General features: G+C 39.3%; 1 protein-coding gene across 1 annotated transcript; it reads right to left on the reverse strand.

Moving 5' to 3' along the window:
• Window positions 1–2,379: 2,379 nt before the first annotated feature.
• LOC132302398 (uncharacterized) lies at window positions 2,380–5,778 on the reverse strand (the record flags this gene model as incomplete). The annotated part of the gene is made up of 3 exons (XM_059799229.1): window positions 4,801–5,778; window positions 3,119–3,255; window positions 2,380–2,506 (listed from the first exon to the last, which is right to left on the reverse strand). Coding segments are annotated over exons 1-3 (1,242 nt in total), but the record flags the coding sequence as incomplete, so codon positions are not given.
• Window positions 5,779–18,138: the final 12,360 nt, after the last annotated feature.

Consider the following 18,138-nt stretch of genomic DNA (forward strand, 5'->3'; position numbering starts at 1 on the left):
AAAAAAAGGAAGCTCACATACCTTGGGACAGAATAGGAAATGGGAACTGCAGAGATGTAGGGGTGGTAGCAATGTGGGTGGGCTGGTGGTGGATGAGAGATGGATTGGGTGTTTGGGGTAGAGAGAGGAAGTGGTTGCATGCATTTGGTGCATGGAGGGGTTGGTGGGTGGGGGGCCGAGAGAAAGGTGGTGTGAGGTGGTGAGGGTGTGGGAGTTTGGTGGGTTGAGAGGGAGGTGGAGTGGGGAGGTTGGTTGGTTGGTTTGGGGAAGGGGAGGGGCCGAGAGAGAGGGAGGTGGTTGTGAGGTGGAAGAGGATTGGGGGTGGTTTTGTGGGTTGAGAGGGAGGTAGCTGCGAGGGAGAGAAGGGGTTTTAAAAGAGAGAAAAGAGAGCTTGGTTCGAGCACTCGAAGTCCCACTTCGAGTGCTCGAAATTTGGGCAGAGAGCTGGGTTTGGCATAGGGTGTGGGTATGAGGAGTTCGAGCACTTGAAGCTTGGTCTTCGAGTGCTCGAAAGTTGAGCAGTGTGAGGGTGTGAGTTGGTTGAGGTGCATGGCATGGTGAGGGTTGATGGAAGGTGGAGGGGTGGTGAGGTTGGTTGTGAGGGTTGGTAGGAGGGTGGTGGGATGCATGCATGGGTTTGGCATGCAAGCATGCAGGAGGTGAGCTGGGTGGTGAGCTGGGTGGTGAGGGAGGGGGGTTTGGGAATGGTTTGGCATGCATGCATGGGCGTGCATGCATGCAAGGGTGGTGAGCTGGGTGGTGAGCTGGGTGGTGAGGGAGGTGGGTTTGGCATGCATGCATGGGCGTGCATGCATGCATGCAGGGTGGTGATGTGTTGCAAGGCCGAGAGGGTTGATGGTGTTAGAGAGGGTGATGGAGGTTGAGAGGTGTGGCATGCATGCATGGGCGTGCATGCATGCATGCAGGGTGGTGATGTGTTGCATGGCCGAGAGGGTGATGGTGTGCTGCGAGGATGGGAGTTGGAGCACTCGAAATGGCCTTTTCGAGTGCTCGACATTGTGGCAGAGAGTGAGGGTTGGTTGGTGCATGGAATTCGAGCACTCATACCAGAATTGAGAGTGCTCGAAATGAGGGCAGTAGGTTCGGTAGTATGGGTTGAAGAATTTGGAGCACTCAAATTGGAAGCTAGAGTGCTCTAAATGAAGGCAGTAGGCTCATGGAAACTTGGTTAAAGCCTTGGAGCACTCGGCAGTGAGCATGGAGGTGGAGAGATGAATTGTTGCATGCCTTGTAACATTATGTGCTTCATTCTTATGCATTGTGAATGTGAATATGATCAACTAAGAGCTGAAGAATTGATACAACCTTGAAAGATGCTGCCAAATCAATGCATGGATAGAATAGTTGCACCTTGCATGCATGGATAGAAAGTGAAACTTGGCAAGCTATTCTAATGTACTGCAGGGATGGACTTGTGGGATGGAAAAATTGCCAAGCTCGAAGCTTCAATGCAATGCATGGACATATAGAAAAAAATTCAAATTGGGCAAAAATCTTTTTTTTTTTTTTTTCAATGAGGGTATGGATGATTTCAAGAAGAGTTCCCAACTTTTGCAACCTCACATAATGCATGGATGATTTTGAGAAAATTTTCAAGCTTTGGAACATCTCGTGAATGCATGGATGAGATTAAGAACATTTCAGAAATGCATTAAAAATGAGAGATTGCACATGAGTTGCATGCCAAAGATCCTATGAAATTGCTCGAAAGCGATGGAAATTTCCGGGAATGAAAATTAGAGCTGAGAAGGTCTAAGAGGCCAGTCTAAAATTGCGAAACACAACTGAAGACCATTTTAGAAAAAATCAAATTTTTGGCTTATCTAAACCGTGTCCCAGAAAATTTTTTTTTTTTTTTTTGTAAGGCACGAGCAATTTCAAAGAGAAGGAAGCTTGGAACATCGAAAGAATTTATTCCCTTGCTTTGCTAAATTTAATGTCGATAGCTAGACCAAGCTAGAGCAGGCACTACTCCTCATAAATGGGGTCCGTCAAGGGGACTTCCTCAACTTTTCGTGTTAGAATTGTGTTGTCAATGGAAGGCTTAAGCCTTTGGCCATTTACCTTGAAGAGTGATCCACTTGCAGGATCATGAAGTTCGATTGCTCCATGAGGAAAGACGGTAGTGACAATGTATGGACCATCCCATCTTGACCGGAGTTTACCGGGAAAGAGCTTCAAGCGGGAATTGAAAAGCCAGACCTTTTGTCCCGGGGCAAAAGACTTTTTGACGATGTGTTTGTCATGAAAAGCTTTAGTCTTTGCCTTGTAAATTTTTGCATTTTCATACGCGTTATTACGCAATTCCTCAAGTTCATTTAATTGCAACGCACGATTAGAGCCGGCTTGTTTGAGATCAAAATTGAACCTTTTTACGGCCCAATAAGCACGGTGCTCTAATTCTATCGGGAGATGACATGCTTTGCCAAAGACAAGTCGATATGGTGACATGCCAATGGGTGTCTTATAAGCTGTCCGGTAAGCCCAAAGTGCATCGTTTAGCCGTAATGACCAATCTTTGCGGTCCGGTCTAACCGTTTTTTCTAAAATGTGCTTAATCTCCCGGTTAGAAATCTCTACTTGACCACTCGTTTGAGGGTGGTAAGGTGTAGCAACCTTATGAATGACTGAATACTTAGCAAGGACGGATTTGAGATAACGATTTCGGAAATGAGATCCGCCATCACTAATGATTGCTCGGGGTGTACCAAAACGACTAAAGATGTGAGATTGAATGAAATGGATCACGACTTTATGATCATCGGTTTTGGTAGCCGCGGCTTCAACCCATTTAGACACATAATCCACCGCTACAAGGATGTACTCATAGCCATAAGAAGATGGAAATGGTCCCATGAAGTCAATCCCCCACACGTCAAAAATTTCAACAATTAAAATGTTGGTGAGGGGCATCATGTCTCTTCGGGACATGGATCCAAGTTTTTGACATCGTTCACACGATTTGCAAAAATTGTATGCATCCCGGAACAAGGTAGGCCAAAAGAATCCGCTTTGAAGGATTTTGTTAGCGGTCTTTTTGGCACTGAAATGGCCTCCACAAGCAAGAGTATGGCAAAAATTTAAAATGCTTGTGGCCTCGGTTTCAGGAATACATCGCCGGATGATTTGGTCCGGGCAATACTTGAATAATTCCGGATCTTCCCAAAAGAAATGCTTGACTTGGGAGAAAAACCGGTCCCTCTCTTGTTTGGACCAATGAGCTGGAATTTTGCCAACCGCAAGATAATTGACAATATCCGCAAACCACGGAAGAGTAGAATGTGAAACTTGAAGAAGTTGCTCATCCGGAAAAGAATCACGGATGGCTGCAAATTCTGAAGATTTCTCAATAAGTAAGCGAGAGAGATGATCGGCGACAACATTGTCGGTCCCTTTTTTGTCCCGGATGTCAATGTCAAACTCTTGAAGTAAGAGGATCCATCGAATTAAGCGGGGTTTTGTCTCTTTTTTCGCTAACAAATGCCTAAGAGCGGCATGATCTGAAAAGACGATGACCTTGGAGCCAAGAAGATAGGAGCGAAATTTATCCAAGGCGTACACCACAGCTAGCAATTCTTTTTCAGTGGTGGTGTAGTTCAATTGGGCATCGCAGAGAGTTTTGCTAGCATAATAAATGACATGCGGAAGTTTATCCACACGTTGGCCCAAAACCGCCCCTACTGCATAATCGGATGCATCACACATGATCTCAAAGGGAAGAGACCAATTAGGGGGTTTCATGATCGGGGCAGAGGAGAGGAGAATGCGAAGTTTGATGAAAGCTTCCATGCAAGCGTCATCAAAATTGAACGGAACATCCTTGGCTAAGAGATTGCACAAAGGCCGTGAGATTTTGCTAAAATCTTTGATGAAGCGACGATAGAATCCGGCATGGCCAAGAAAAGAACGGATTTGACGGACGGAATTCGGAGGAGGAAGATTAGAGATTAACTCAACTTTTGCCTTGTCTACCTCGATTCCCCGCTTAGAAATGACATGTCCTAAAACAATGCCTTCTTGGACCATAAAGTGGCTTTTCTCCCAACTTAGAATGAGATTCGTCTCTTTGCATCTTTGGAGCACAAGAGATAAATTTTTGAGACACGAGTCAAAGGAGGAGCCAAATACGGAAAAGTCATCCATGAAAACTTCCAAGAACCTTTCAACCATATCGGAGAATATGGACATCATGCACCTTTGGAACGTTGCCGATGCATTGCATAGACCAAAAGGCATGCGTCGATAGGCAAAAGTACCAAAGGGACATGTGAATGTTGTTTTCTCTTGATCTTGGGGGGCGATGGCCACTTGGTTATAGCCGGAATAACCATCAAGAAAACAATAGAAGCTTTGGCCAGCTAACCTTTCTAGGATTTGATCAATAAATGGGAGTGGGAAATGATCCTTCCTAGTTGATGAGTTGAGTTTACGATAGTCAATGCACACACGCCACCCGGTGGTGGTTCGTTGTGGCACGAGCTCACCCGCTGAATTTTCAACAACGGTGAGCCCGGATTTCTTGGGGACAACTTGTGTGGGGCTCACCCACTTGCTATCAGAGATAGGATAGATGAAACCCGCATGAAGCAATTTGATCACCTCTTTCATGACCACTTCCTTTATGTTTGGATTTAACCGGCGCTGGACCTCTCTAGTAGGCTTTGCGTCATCCTCCATATGAATGCGGTGCATACAAATGGAGGGGTCAATTCCTTTCAAATCTGCCACTGTCCAACCAATAGCTTCTTTATGCTTTTGGAGCACCGCTAAAAGGTTGGTCTCTTGGTCTTTTTGAAGGTCCGAGGCAATAATGACCGGAAGTGTTTGCTTTGGACCAAGGAACACATACTTGAGATGGGCCGGGAGCGGCTTAAGCTCAAATTGTGGCGGAGATAACAATGATGGGACCTGAGGAGTGGTGGAAAGTTGGGGAAGTGGTTCTTTTGGAATTTTCCAAGGAGGTACATCCATGATAGCATTAATATCAAGCAAGGAATTGACTTCTTGAATGGCTTGATCAACATCAAAGTTTGAGAAGTCAAAATGAGACATGCAAGTTTCAAGGGGATCTTTGCTTAGGATGAAGGGGAGAGATTCTTCGACCACTTCATCAATGACATCCACAAGAAAACAATCATCCTCATTGGAGGGATGTTGAGTTGCATGAAAGATGTGGAGTTTGACTTGCATGTTTCCAAAAGCAATGTCCATCACCCCGGTTCGGCAATTAATTGATGCATTAGCCGTAGCTAAAAATGGTCTACCAAGGATCACGGGAATGTGCTTTTTTGGGTCATGGACTGGTTCCGTATCAAGAACCACAAAATCTACCGGGAAGTAAAATTTGTCCACTTTGATGATGACGTCCTCAAGAATACCTCGTGGATGCTTGACCGATCTATCGGCAAGTTGCAAAACCACGGAAGTCGGCTTAAGATCGCCCAAACCAAGTTGTAGGTAGACCGAGTATGGAATTAAATTCACACTAGCTCCTAAGTCAAGGAGGGCCCTCTCGATTTTGCTGTCACCAATGACGCACGAGATTGTGGGGGCACCCGGATCCTTATACTTCAGGGGAGTGCTGTGCTGAATAATAGCACTAACATTTTCAGTCAACCTCACTTTTTTTGGCAAATGATTTTTAGAAGTGCGCTTTTGAGTGCACAAATCTTTGAGAAATTTTGCATAGGGAGGGATTTGCTTGATAGCATCCAACAGGGGCAAGTTAATCTTCACTTGCTTGAAGACTTCCCACATGTCTTGAATTTTACAATTCTTGTTCCCAAAGTGTGTCGACTCTTGAAGACGTTGAGGAAATGGAGCTTTTGGCTCATAAGTAGTTTCCACATTTGGGGAGACATGTGTGGGATATCCGTGAATGTTATTGGGACAAGAATTTGGATTAGAAGAGCTTGAATTTGGATTTTTCAACGGCGAAACTTCTTCACTTTTGTCTCCATCGACCTTATTGTCCACCACTCTACCACTCCGAAGGGTGGTGATAGCTTGAACTTGTTCATGAGTCGGCCCACTCGGAGGAGGGGTTTCGTTAATCACATGCATTCCTCTAGGATTTTCAAAAGGTTGAGAGGGAAGCTTGCCCTTGTCCTTTTGAAGCAATTGATTCACCGAGTTAGCTATTTGGCCCACTTGATTTTCGAGATTAGCTATGGATTGAGTATGAGAGTGAACCATTTGGAGAGTAGGCTGCAAGGATGTCAAGAGTTGCTTGTTGGCATCCATTATTTGCTTATTTAATGATTCCATCATTTGCTTGTTTGCAGCTACTATCTCGTCAGTTGGACACACAGGAGGTTGATTAGAGACATTTGGACTGTAAGGAGGACGGTAGCTTGAAGAGGCTTGGAAAGGTCTACCTTGATATTGAGAAGAGGGCTGATTTTGCCGCCCTTAGTTTTGGAATTGGGAATTCTGTGGGGCTTGTTGCCGCCATGAGAAATTCGGATGATCACGCCAACCCGGATTGTAGGTGTTGGAATATGGATTGTTCCCGGGCCGCGAGAACATGGCATTAGCTTGCTCTTGGTTGGGACTAGGAAATTGCTCCGATGTGGGACAATCTTCCGAGAGATGGAATGGACTAGTACATGAAGCACAAACTGAACTTGCCGAATTTTGAGACAATGAAGGAGGAAGATGTGGTGCCATCAATTGATAGAATTTATGAGCGATGGCATCCACTTGAGATGATTCCTCCCTTATTGACTTTGGTTGACAAGGGTTGGTGTTGTTTGGAGTGGTTGCGGTCGGAGCCCTACGAGAATTGTGTTGAAGTGAATTTTCACTCAAATTCTCAAGTAAGGTCCAAGCCTTATCCGCATTCTTGGACATGAACATCCCACCACAAGAAGAATCAACCATGAATCTATGGGTTTCGGTCAAGCCGGCATAGAAAGCTTGCACTAATTGCCATTTTGGGATCAAATGATGAGGACACTTCCGAAGAAGATCTTGTAACCTTTCCCAAGTCTCGTGGAGTTGTTCTCCATCAACTTGAGAAAACTTAGAATGGAACGCCTCATTTGGTTGGTTTTACTCACCGGATAATACTTCTTAAGAAATTCTTGTTGCAATTGAGCCCAAGAAGTAATAGAGTTGGGAGCGAGGGAGTTCAACCAATATTTTGCCCTATCCTTTAGGGAGAATGGGAAGAGATGGAGATGAAGTGCATTGTCCGGAAAACCTCTCAACCGGATGGTTGAACAGATTTCAAGGAACTCATCAAGATGCTTGTATGGATCTTCATTATCAAAGCCATGAAATGATGGAAGCATTTGAATGGTACTAGACTTGATCTCATATTGAGCTGCATCGATGTTTGGCATCACTATGCAAGATGGAGAAGCATAGGTGGTAGGGATGAAATGATCTCTAAGAGTCATTGGCTCGATATTAGGAATTTCAGCCCTTTCATTCCCCGGATTTCCTACGTTATCCCCCATTATATTGAATTCAGTTTCAAGGTCCCTTGTAAGAGTGGGTTCCCTAAGGTTCCGTCTAAGAGTTCTTTCAAGAGAATTGATATCAATGGGCGAATCGATTGTGGGTAAGGAAAGTGACCTACGACCGAACATCAACAACAAAGCATATACTCAACAAAGCAATTCATCAACCACAACTCCACATACGATGTTCCCTTTCTCCTCAATTATCAAGACGGAAAATGTAAATGGCCACGACAAGGACCGATGCTTTAACACAAAATTTAAACAGGATAAGAGCCTCAACAAGGGCTTCACAACTAAACTAAAACTAAATTTAACACATGCACAATATTCACAACTCGAAACTAGAAGTCACGAGACTTACCTGGGGTCCTCTAGACTTACAATTTGCTAGCATTCCCACGGCGAGCTTCGAGTCCCTAGAATCTTACAACACTTAAAACACAAAGGTGGTCAAAACACACAAGGAATATTCACAAGACACAATATTCACAATCAAACTAAATTTAACCCTAGAAACTTCGGTTGCTAAACCGTTTGCAGTCCCCGGCAACGGCGCCAAAAATTGATCGGTTGGTCAATTAACATCAACCTTCGCAATAGCACGAATCATTGTAAAATAGGGCTATTGGTCGGGTAAGTCGAACCACAGGGACTACGCTAGTCTAATACAACCTAAATGTCTAGAATCATTCTTAGAATGATGAAGGGTGTATAGAGGTTTTGTTGGATGTCACTTAAGCTAGGAAATTAAAAGTGCATAAAACAATAAATTGCAAGAATTCAAGGGAGTGAAGTACAAGTAAAGAAGGCTAGGGAAATGAATCCACCTCCATCCCTATACACATGCTAGGTTAAGATTAATTTAAGGGGAAAACAACATATATGATAGTCATGATACATAACAATACTAGGTTGCTATAATATCCTTAAGAAGTTCATTTAATTAGAAAGGCAAGAATAAACCATCAAAGGTTCACATGATCAACTACCTAAACTAAAATGTAGCTTAGAACATGCTTACTAAGCCAAGGATTATCAAGCCCTAATTTAAATGGTGAATGCACATAAAGCTAAGAATCAAGTATAGCCCATCAAAGGGAAACCCTAAGCCATGAACTATCTAGGTTCTCCAACTCCATGCCATTAAAACCATTCCATGATCTAACTTCCATTGTCACCATGGAAGTGCAAGCAATATGATTAAGAAAAGCAACCATCCAAGACAAGATGAATAACTCACAATAAGTATTTAAAACATTCAACATTCATTACAACAAAAATGAGGCTCTTGACCATGGAAAGACTATCAAAAATACATTGTAATCCCCAAAAATAAGCTATACTAACACATGCTTACAAGGGAGGGGTTTCATCACCTCCCTAGATGAGGTTTAGTTACCCATTGGTGAGCTAGAAGAAGGAAGAAGCATCATCCTCATCTCCATTTTCGAGCTCCTACTGTAGCACTCAAGAACACCCTGCTCCTTGCTCTCTTCTCTCTCCTTTCTCTTGCTCAAGATAAAGCTTGCCCATATATGTGGCCTTTGGGTAGCCTTTTATGCTCCAAACAATACCCTCTCTCCTCCAAGGAACACCTCCAACCACTTCATAAAGAAGGAAGATGGCATTGAGGAAACCAATGTGCAAGTGGGCTGAAATGAGCCATTTCCGAAGGGCATTCTGCCTGATTTTCGAGCACACGCTTGGTGACCTCGAGCACTCTAACTTAGTGCAATGTGCAACATGCTCCTCTTGCTCAGTGCTGACCTATTTTGGGAAAACTGCTATAACTTTGTGCCCCGAACTCCGAATGACGATCTGTTTGAAGATTTGGAGAGCTGATTCAGTGCTTTAAAAACTTCATGTTTTGATGAAGACCCAATTCTCAAGTCTGGTTGGTCGAAAATGGGGAGAAAGGCAGTACATCAGTGCTGCTAGGCAGTTCTGCGCACCTCTGTTGTGAAGATCATAACTCTCTGCTCCGAACTCCGAATGATGAACCACTTGAAGATTTGGAAAGCTGATTCAGAGCTCTAAATCTTTTATGTTATGAGGGAAGTCCAGTTCTCGAGTTTGGAAGGTCAAAATGGCAAGCAAAGTCCAGGCTCTACTGCTGCCAGAATTCAGCGTTGGCACCTTTTGTTGCTCAAGATTCCACAAGGCCTTATTCTTGTTCCATTTTGGCCAATGAACCTGAAAATGCATAAAAACATAGAAATGGAGTTAATCTACATAAAATAATTAATAACTGGACTTTGTTAATGTAATTTAGGGCGCTTGAATATACATTATTCGGCGCTTATCAAATCTTACATGAGATCTTTGAATTTTTTGAAGAAGGTGAGGCCTTTAACAGTACAATGATTTTCGAGGAAAATACGGCCATGAGTAATGTCTCAGTTTCAGAATTGATCATTGAAATTATCTTCTAAATGTGCCAGTAAAAAATCTGTAGCGAGGATAGGAGTAGTAGGAGTTGAAGATGAAGGATTTGTAGGGGGTTAGATCTTATCTCTTTAGAGGGAGGTAGATCCAAGGTTGGATCATACTCTTCATCATCGCTTCTAGATGGACGAGGATGAGGGTTAGCTTGAGAAGAGAAAGGGGGCGAGGGTTTCTTCCTCCTCGAGCACTGCGATTTGTATGACCTCGTGAGGAACTGGGAGAGATGTTAAGATTTGTACGCACCATTGTGAAGATGATGGAGGGGGAAGAGTGGAAGAGAGAAATGGAGGAGAGATGTGGTCGGCAGTGAGACAAAATGAGCGAAAGGGAAGTGAGCGAGGGATGTAAAAGGGTAGATGAGGAGAGAGAACAATTCAGATTATATATTATATGACATCTAATCAATTAGATGATGTAATCTAATCGGTTAGATTAGATTTAGATCTAATATAGTCGATCAGATGAGACAATCTGATCGGTTATATTAGGTTTGAATCTAATCTAGTCGATTATCGGTTAGATCAGTTTATCTACTCAATTAGATGAATAAATAGAGATAAATTAAAACCAACTAACCGGTTACGTACCTGATCTATTTGGGTGGTAACGCTTCAGAAACTTGCCACTTGAAATCTCATCTAGTCAGTTAGATCATGGATCTAATCGATTAGATGGCATCATGTGTGCGCACAGATAACAATCTACTCGGTTAGATGGAGAAATTTTAAGAACCTTCTTTCCATCATACCCAGTTCTCTACGAATTTGACAGAATCGATCTTCAGGGAGTGGTTTGGTGAAGATATCAACTAGTTTGTTCCTCCTTTTTGATAAATATGAGTTCAATATCCCCTTTTGCAACATGATCACATAGAAAATGATGTATAATCTCGATGTGCTTAATTCGGGAATGCAGGATAGGATTCTTAGATATATATATGGCACTTGTGTTGTCACACCTGATGGGAATATTCTCAAAGATAAGCCCGAAATCCTTAAGTTGTTGTTTGATATACAATGTTTGAGCATAACTGTTTCTTGCAGTAATGTATTCTGCTTCGGCAGTAAACAATGCAGTGGAGTTTTGTTTCTTGTAGGACCATGACACTAATGAATGTCCCAAAAAATGACAAGTGCCACATGTGCTTTTTCGATCCATTCTGCAGCCTGTAAAGTCCGCATCTAAATAGCTAATAAGTTCAAATGATGTGTGAGAGGGAAACAATAGACTGAAGTTCATCATATTGCATAAATATTAGAGGATACGTTTAACAACAAATAGATGAGATTCTTTAGGACAGGATTGAAATCTAGCACATAAGCATACACTAAACATAATGTTAGGTCTACTAGCTGTTAAGTAAATAAGACTACCAATCATCCCTCTATATTTCTTTATGTCTATTTCTTTATCTTTTTCATCCTTGTTAAGTTTTAAGGATGGAATCATGAGAGTTTTAGCATGTTTGGTGTCCTCTAAGCCATATTTCTTTAGCAAATCTTTCACATACTTTAATTGGCAAACAAAAATGCCATTAAGTGTTTGTTTGATTTGAGCAAAAATTGAGTTCCCACATCATGCTCATTTCAAATTCATTTTGCATAATAGACGCAAATTCATTATATAATGACATATCTGTTGAACCAAAAATAATGTCATATACCTAAATCTGCACAATTAATAAATTTTTATTAATGGTTTTGGTAAAAAAGGTGTTATCAATTCTGCCTCTGATAAAACCATTCTTAATCAAGAAGCCACTCAGTCTCTAGTACCAAGCTCTAAGGGCTTGTTTTAACCCGTATAAGGCTTTGGTTAGCTTATATACATGGTTTGCAGGTTTGGACATTCATGGCTTTCAAAACCAGGAGGCTCAACAAAAAACTTCTTCGTCAATGAACCCATTTAAGAATGCACTTTTGACATCCATTTGTTACAACTTGAAATTCGATTTGGATGCGAATGCAAGGAACATCCTAATTGCTTTGAATCTAGCCACTAGAGCGAAGGTTTCATCATAATCGATACATTCTTCTTGATTGTAGCCTTGAGCAACAAGTCTGGCTTTATTTCTTACAATAATTCCATGTTCATCCTTCTTATTCCTAAAGACCTATTTTGTACCAATGATGGTCTTATTATGTGGTCTTGGAACTAAATGCCAAACCTAATTTCTCTCAAATTGATTTAGTTCTTTTTACATAGCCAAGAGCCACGACTTATTTTGTTCGGCTTCTTAAATATTTTTAGGTTAAATTTGAGAAACGAAAGCTACATAATTGCAGACATTTCTTAATTGAGACCTTGTTGCAACCCCCTTTGATGGATCACCAATGATTTGATCTATTGGATGATTGTGCACAAATTTTCATTCTTTAGGAAGAGTGCCTTCTTGCAAGAGATTGTTACTAGAATTAATCTTTGGAGAATTATCGATAGGAGACTCATTTATTTCAAGTTCCTCGATACATTTCTCAAGTTTAATCTCTTGATTTTCATTCAATATAACTTATGTATGTAGAGAAGAAGCTTCATCAAATACAACATGAATAGATTCTATAACAACCAAGGTTCTTTTATTATAGACTTTATATGCTTTGTTTCGAGAAGAATAACCAAGAAAAATACCTTCATCGGATTTAGAATCAAACTTTCATAATTTATTTTTGTTGTTTAAAACAAAACATTTGTACCCAAAAACTTTGAAATAGCCAATGTTGGGTTTTCTATTATTCCAAACTTCATACGGAGTTTTGTTTAGAAGTTTTTTGAAAATAACCCTATTAATGACATAGCAAGGAGTATTAACGGCCTTGGCCCAAAGGTATCTAGGAGAGTTATGCCCATTCAACATGGTTCTGACCTTTTCTTGAAGAGATTTATTTTTCCTTTCAACAACCCCATTTTGTTGGGGAGATCTAGGAGCTGAAAGGTTATGATCATATCCATTGGAATCACAAAACATTTCAATATCTTGATTATCAAACTCTCTACCTCTGTCATTACGAATTTCCTTAATTTTGCACTCTCTTTTCATTTTCGACTCTTTTACAAAATTTAGAGAAAATTAAGTGAGTCTCATTTTGTGCGTAAAGAAGAACACCCAGGTATACCTTGAGTAATCATCAACAATGACAAAAACATAGAATTTATTACCCAAACTGGCTACTCTTTATAGGCCGAACAAGCCCATGTGGATTAGGTCAAGTAGTTTAGATGAGGTAATATCCTTTTTACTTTTGAAAGAGATTTTAACCTGTTTTCCCATTTGACATGAACTGCAAGTTTTATCTTTTATATACTTAGTCTTTGGGAGGCCTTTGATTAAGTCTTTTGTAGATAATCTTGACAGTAAGTCCATGCTAGCATAACCTAATCGTCTATGCCAGAGCCAACAATCTTCAGATGGTAAGGAAACAAGATACTTAACATCTTTAGCATGCAAGTCACATAAGAGCAAAGTATATACGTTTCCATTTCTATTTGTAGAAAAAACTTGCTTACCTTTTTATTCAACTATGCATTCAGTGGAGTTAAAGATAACATTAAATCCTTTATCACAAAGTTGACTAATGCTGAATAGATTATGCTTCAAACCGCTTACCAATAAAACATTTTCAATAGAGAGTGAAGAGGATATACCGACTGTACCGATGCTAGTTACCTTTCTTTTTGAGTTATCTCCAAAGGTGACATTACCTCCATCGTAGGGTTTGAGAAATAGAAACTTAGTTTTGTCTCCTGTCATATGTCGGGAGCATCCATTGTTTAGAAACCATTTATCCTTTGAAGATGACAATGTCAGGTATACCTACAAGATAAAATTATGTAACTGGTCTGGGTATCCATCTCGATTTGGATCCAACTGGGTTAGGTACATAAGATCCTTTAACTACCCAAATTCTTTTTATCATAAAGATAATTTAGAATTTTATGACCGTTCCTTCTACAATAATTGCATTTCATACTAGATGGAGTGGAGAATGTACTTTTGAAAAATGCTTTAAACAAGGGTTTTCTTTTCTTTAATACACAGGCATCGTTTATATGTGAGTCATATCCAAAACCTTCTTTAAAATAAGAGCCTCTTTGTTTGCCAAGAATTATTTCTAACTTGTCTCTTCCTTTGGTGAATTTAGCTAAAATGTCAATTTGGTCTTCTACCATTTTTCTGAGATTCTTATTTTCTGAAACAAGCTTGAATGAAGATGACTCATTCAATAATTTTATTTGATTATTGAGGGAGTCATTTTCATTTTCTATTGTGGAAAGCTTGTAGGAGATAATGTGATTTTCCCTTTTTAAGGCGACATACTTCAAAACACTTTTCTCAAATTCATCATGCAAATCAATGAATGTGTCATGTAGGGCATTATAAGAATCAACAATATCATCATAGGAAGGAAGCTCGTCAAAGTTAGGTGATACCTTATCCTCAAATGCCATAAGGCAAAGATTAGTTATTTCATCTAGGTCACCTTCACACTCTGAAGATTCTGATTCATCGTCTTCCCATGAAAACTGTATAGCAACCATTTTCTTCTTGTTTTCGTTATATTTAGTACATTCGGATTTGTAATGCCCTAGATTTCCACAATGAAAGCAGGTGGGAACCTTATTTCTGGGTTGACTGTTAGATGATTCTCCTCATCTCATAGGATTTTTCCTTTGAAGCTTTTTTTACTGAAGAATTTTTCTAAAGGCTTGACTGATGAAGGCGATGTCATCATCGCTGATTTTAGCATCATTGGTTTATTCTTTGAGTGCTGCTTGAAGACCAGTCCTTTCTTTTGATTTAATTCACCTTCTCTGCTTTTTAAGGTGATTTCCCAAGTGAGTAGTGAGCCAAGCAGTTCATCTATTCTGAGTGTATTTAGATTGTGAGCTTCCTGATTGCAGTTGTCTTTGGTTCCCATTTAGCTGGAAGGCTTCTGAGAATTTCCTAGCAATGTCAGAGTTAGGAATAGTTCTACCAAGATGCTTTAAGCCATTTATAATATCTGTAAAATGAATGAACATATCAGTTATAGATTCATTATCCTTCATGAGAAATAATTCATATGGATGCATCAATAGATCTATTCTAAACTCACGAACTTCTGAAGTACCTTCATAGGTTATTTCCAATTTATCCCAAATCTCTTTGGCAGTTTTGCACTTAGAAACTCTATTGTATTAAGAAGGACTAAGTGCACAATTTAAGTTAACATTAGCCTTAGCATTGATGGATATGAGCTTATAGTCAGCTACATCCCATTCATTCATTTCTTTAGGAATTTTTTCTTTATCAACTTCTTTCGTAGGAACATAAGGACCATAAACAATAACATGCCAAATTTAATAATCAATAGCTTGAAGAAAATCAATCATCCTATTTTTCCAATAACTATAGTTAGTTCGATCAAACCAAGGAGGTCTAGTGTTAGATTGACCTTCTTGAAAATTACTACCATTTATGTTTGCTATGATCGATCTCTAAGATGATTAAGTCTTTTTACTAGAGATTAGGCTCTGATACCAATTGTTGCCCAGATAATGACTCTAGAAGGGTGTGAACAGAGTCTTATACAAACTATACCAAATACTTCGATTAAAAAATAAATAGCATTCAACTATGATATGATTAACTAAAGTAGATAAATAAATTCTATGCTAAAATGAAGAACAATTAAAAGGTTGAGAGAGATAAAGAATTGCAAACACTTGACATGATGATTTTAGCGATGTTCGGTAACTCATACTCCTCGGCTCAAGATCCCTCTTGAGACTTCCACAAAACCATTAAGGCACCTCCTTACTGGTAGAGAGCAAACCAGTATAAGAAGCACTCTGATTCTCTTCTTCTTGTTAAGAAAATAAACCTCTCTTAGTCTTCTGCTAGGTTTATTCAATCCTTACAAATGATGGAACAAAGCCGAAGCTTATTACAATCTCTCAAAAGATGTGATATGAAAATAAAGAGCACACAGTCCTAGAGCAAAAGGAAATATATCAGTGATTCTACGCTTAATAGGATTTTTATATATGAAATAAAGATCAAGAGAATATAGCTAAAGGATGAATGATTCTGATAGCTCATAAGAGAGAAGCGTGTATTATAACTTGTTCTTTATTGTCTGAATCACTCATATAAATAGCCCCGTGAAAATCTTGACAAAAAAGGAAGATAATCTTTCCAAACCACTGCATGGGGATCTGATGTAATCGGTTACATCATCCAAGTACTCGGTTAGATTAGATCTGTGGCTTTGTCTGATCGATTACATTGTTCATCTGATCGATTACTTGTACCATCTGATCAGTTATATCAGGTATGTAATTGGTTATATTAGATCTGAGACATTTTCTCTTTTTTCTCTAAAATCCATCTGATCGAGTACATTGTTCATCTGATCGATTACATGAGTTTATCTAATCGGTTAGATCAATGAACTAATCATTTAGATGAGGGAGAATAACTTTATGACTTCCTTTCTATTTTCTTCATCTGATCGGTTGCATGTTGCCATCTGATCGATTTCATGACTTCATCTGATCGGTTACATGGCTAATCTAATTGGTTAGATTGTCGATCACAGATACATGCTCACTATATTGTTCATCTGATCGGTTACATGTGAGATTTGATCGATTATTTGGATTCAATTGATCGAGTACATTGCTAATCTAATCGGTTAGATTGCCAATCAACATTTGCACGCTTCCTGTAACTCTCATCTGATTGGTTACATGGATGATCTAACCGGTTAGATCACCTGAACTTTGAATATTGATGAAATGAGATGCATGTACTTTTGAAAAATGATTTTGAGCTTTAGATCACTTGTTGTTAATCAAATGCTTTACATAATATCTAGCTGTGACCAATTTAAGCTACCTCTTTTGATGATGACCTTTAAGCTTTGTTTGCCATAATTGACATTTATCAATTCCTTTATTGTTCATTATTAGAAGCTTTCCTGTTACTGTAATACTTTAAGATAAAAGGAAAAGTACATTTCTTCTTTGTTTGTTATTATTAAAAGCATAGAGGAATGCCTTTGTGCCAACAATGACATTATTGGAAGACGCCGGCAACGGACAAGTAAAGATAAAAATTAAAATATAAAAGAAAAGTAAAGATAAAAATAGAAAAATAAATAAATAAATAAAGTGCAAACTAAAGAAAACAAAATTTTTCCAAACTCTGAAAACCAGTGCATACTGATATTGGGATTTTTTTTTTTTTTTTTTTAACTGTGTTGGTACAAAAATAATAAAATAAAGAAAAAAAAATTAGTAGAAAAGATCAAAGTTAAAAAAAAAATTGTTTAGAGATATATATATAGAGAAAAAAATTTCAATAAAAAATATATATAATATAATGTTCGCATAACACCCCTATACTATGAGATTAGTAATATATATACCCCCTTATCGAAAGAGTAAAAGGGTGAAACAAATATTACATCACTAATTTATGTCAGGGGATATTTTTGAATAATATAAAAAAATTAGGGGTGTTTTTTGCACACTTTTTCAAATAGGGGGTATAAGTATTGCTACGCGGAGTATACCATAGGAGTGTTTTATGCACTGGTCCCTTTTAAAGAACTATCTTTTATAGTTATTTGAAAAAGGTTTTCAATTTTTTGAATTGTTGAGAACTGTTTTATGAGTGACAAACCAATCACGCCCTTAGTACTACCCGTTATGTTGTAGAAAGGTGTCTGTGAATGTACCTTAATGTCCATATTTATAAAAAGGACATAGGGGTGTGCAAAAAAACCATCAACCCGAAAAACAAAACGATTCAGTCCGACCCAGTTCCATAGCAGTTCGGTCCAGTCACAGTTTTTAAATAATGGAACCGTGAATTTTTTGTTTGGTCCTGGATTAGGGACCTACAAGAACGAACCCACCTAGACCGAATCGTTCAAATTAGTATACAAATGTTGTATTATATATATACATATAGATATACCTGTATATTACTCTTAAATTTGGAAGGGATTTCGACACAACGATCAAACGGGAGCCAACATTCATCATTGTCTGATATTTTTTAATTTGTTTTTGGTTCTCCCAATGTTTTAATTTTTGGGTGCGTGCCAACATTCCTCCACTATCTCATTATTTTTCTTTGCTCACGCCGCTTCATTCACCTCTTAGTTCTCATAGCTGTGGGATCCAGTTGTTGATCCTCTTTCTCACACTCTCTCCC

The sequence above is a fragment of the Cornus florida genome, unplaced genomic scaffold, assembly GCF_030987335.1.
Source record: "Cornus florida cultivar Cherokee Brave unplaced genomic scaffold, ASM3098733v1 CherokeeBrave_3.0.0_Hap2_Chr04, whole genome shotgun sequence".
Lineage (NCBI taxonomy): Eukaryota > Viridiplantae > Streptophyta > Magnoliopsida > Cornales > Cornaceae > Cornus > Cornus florida.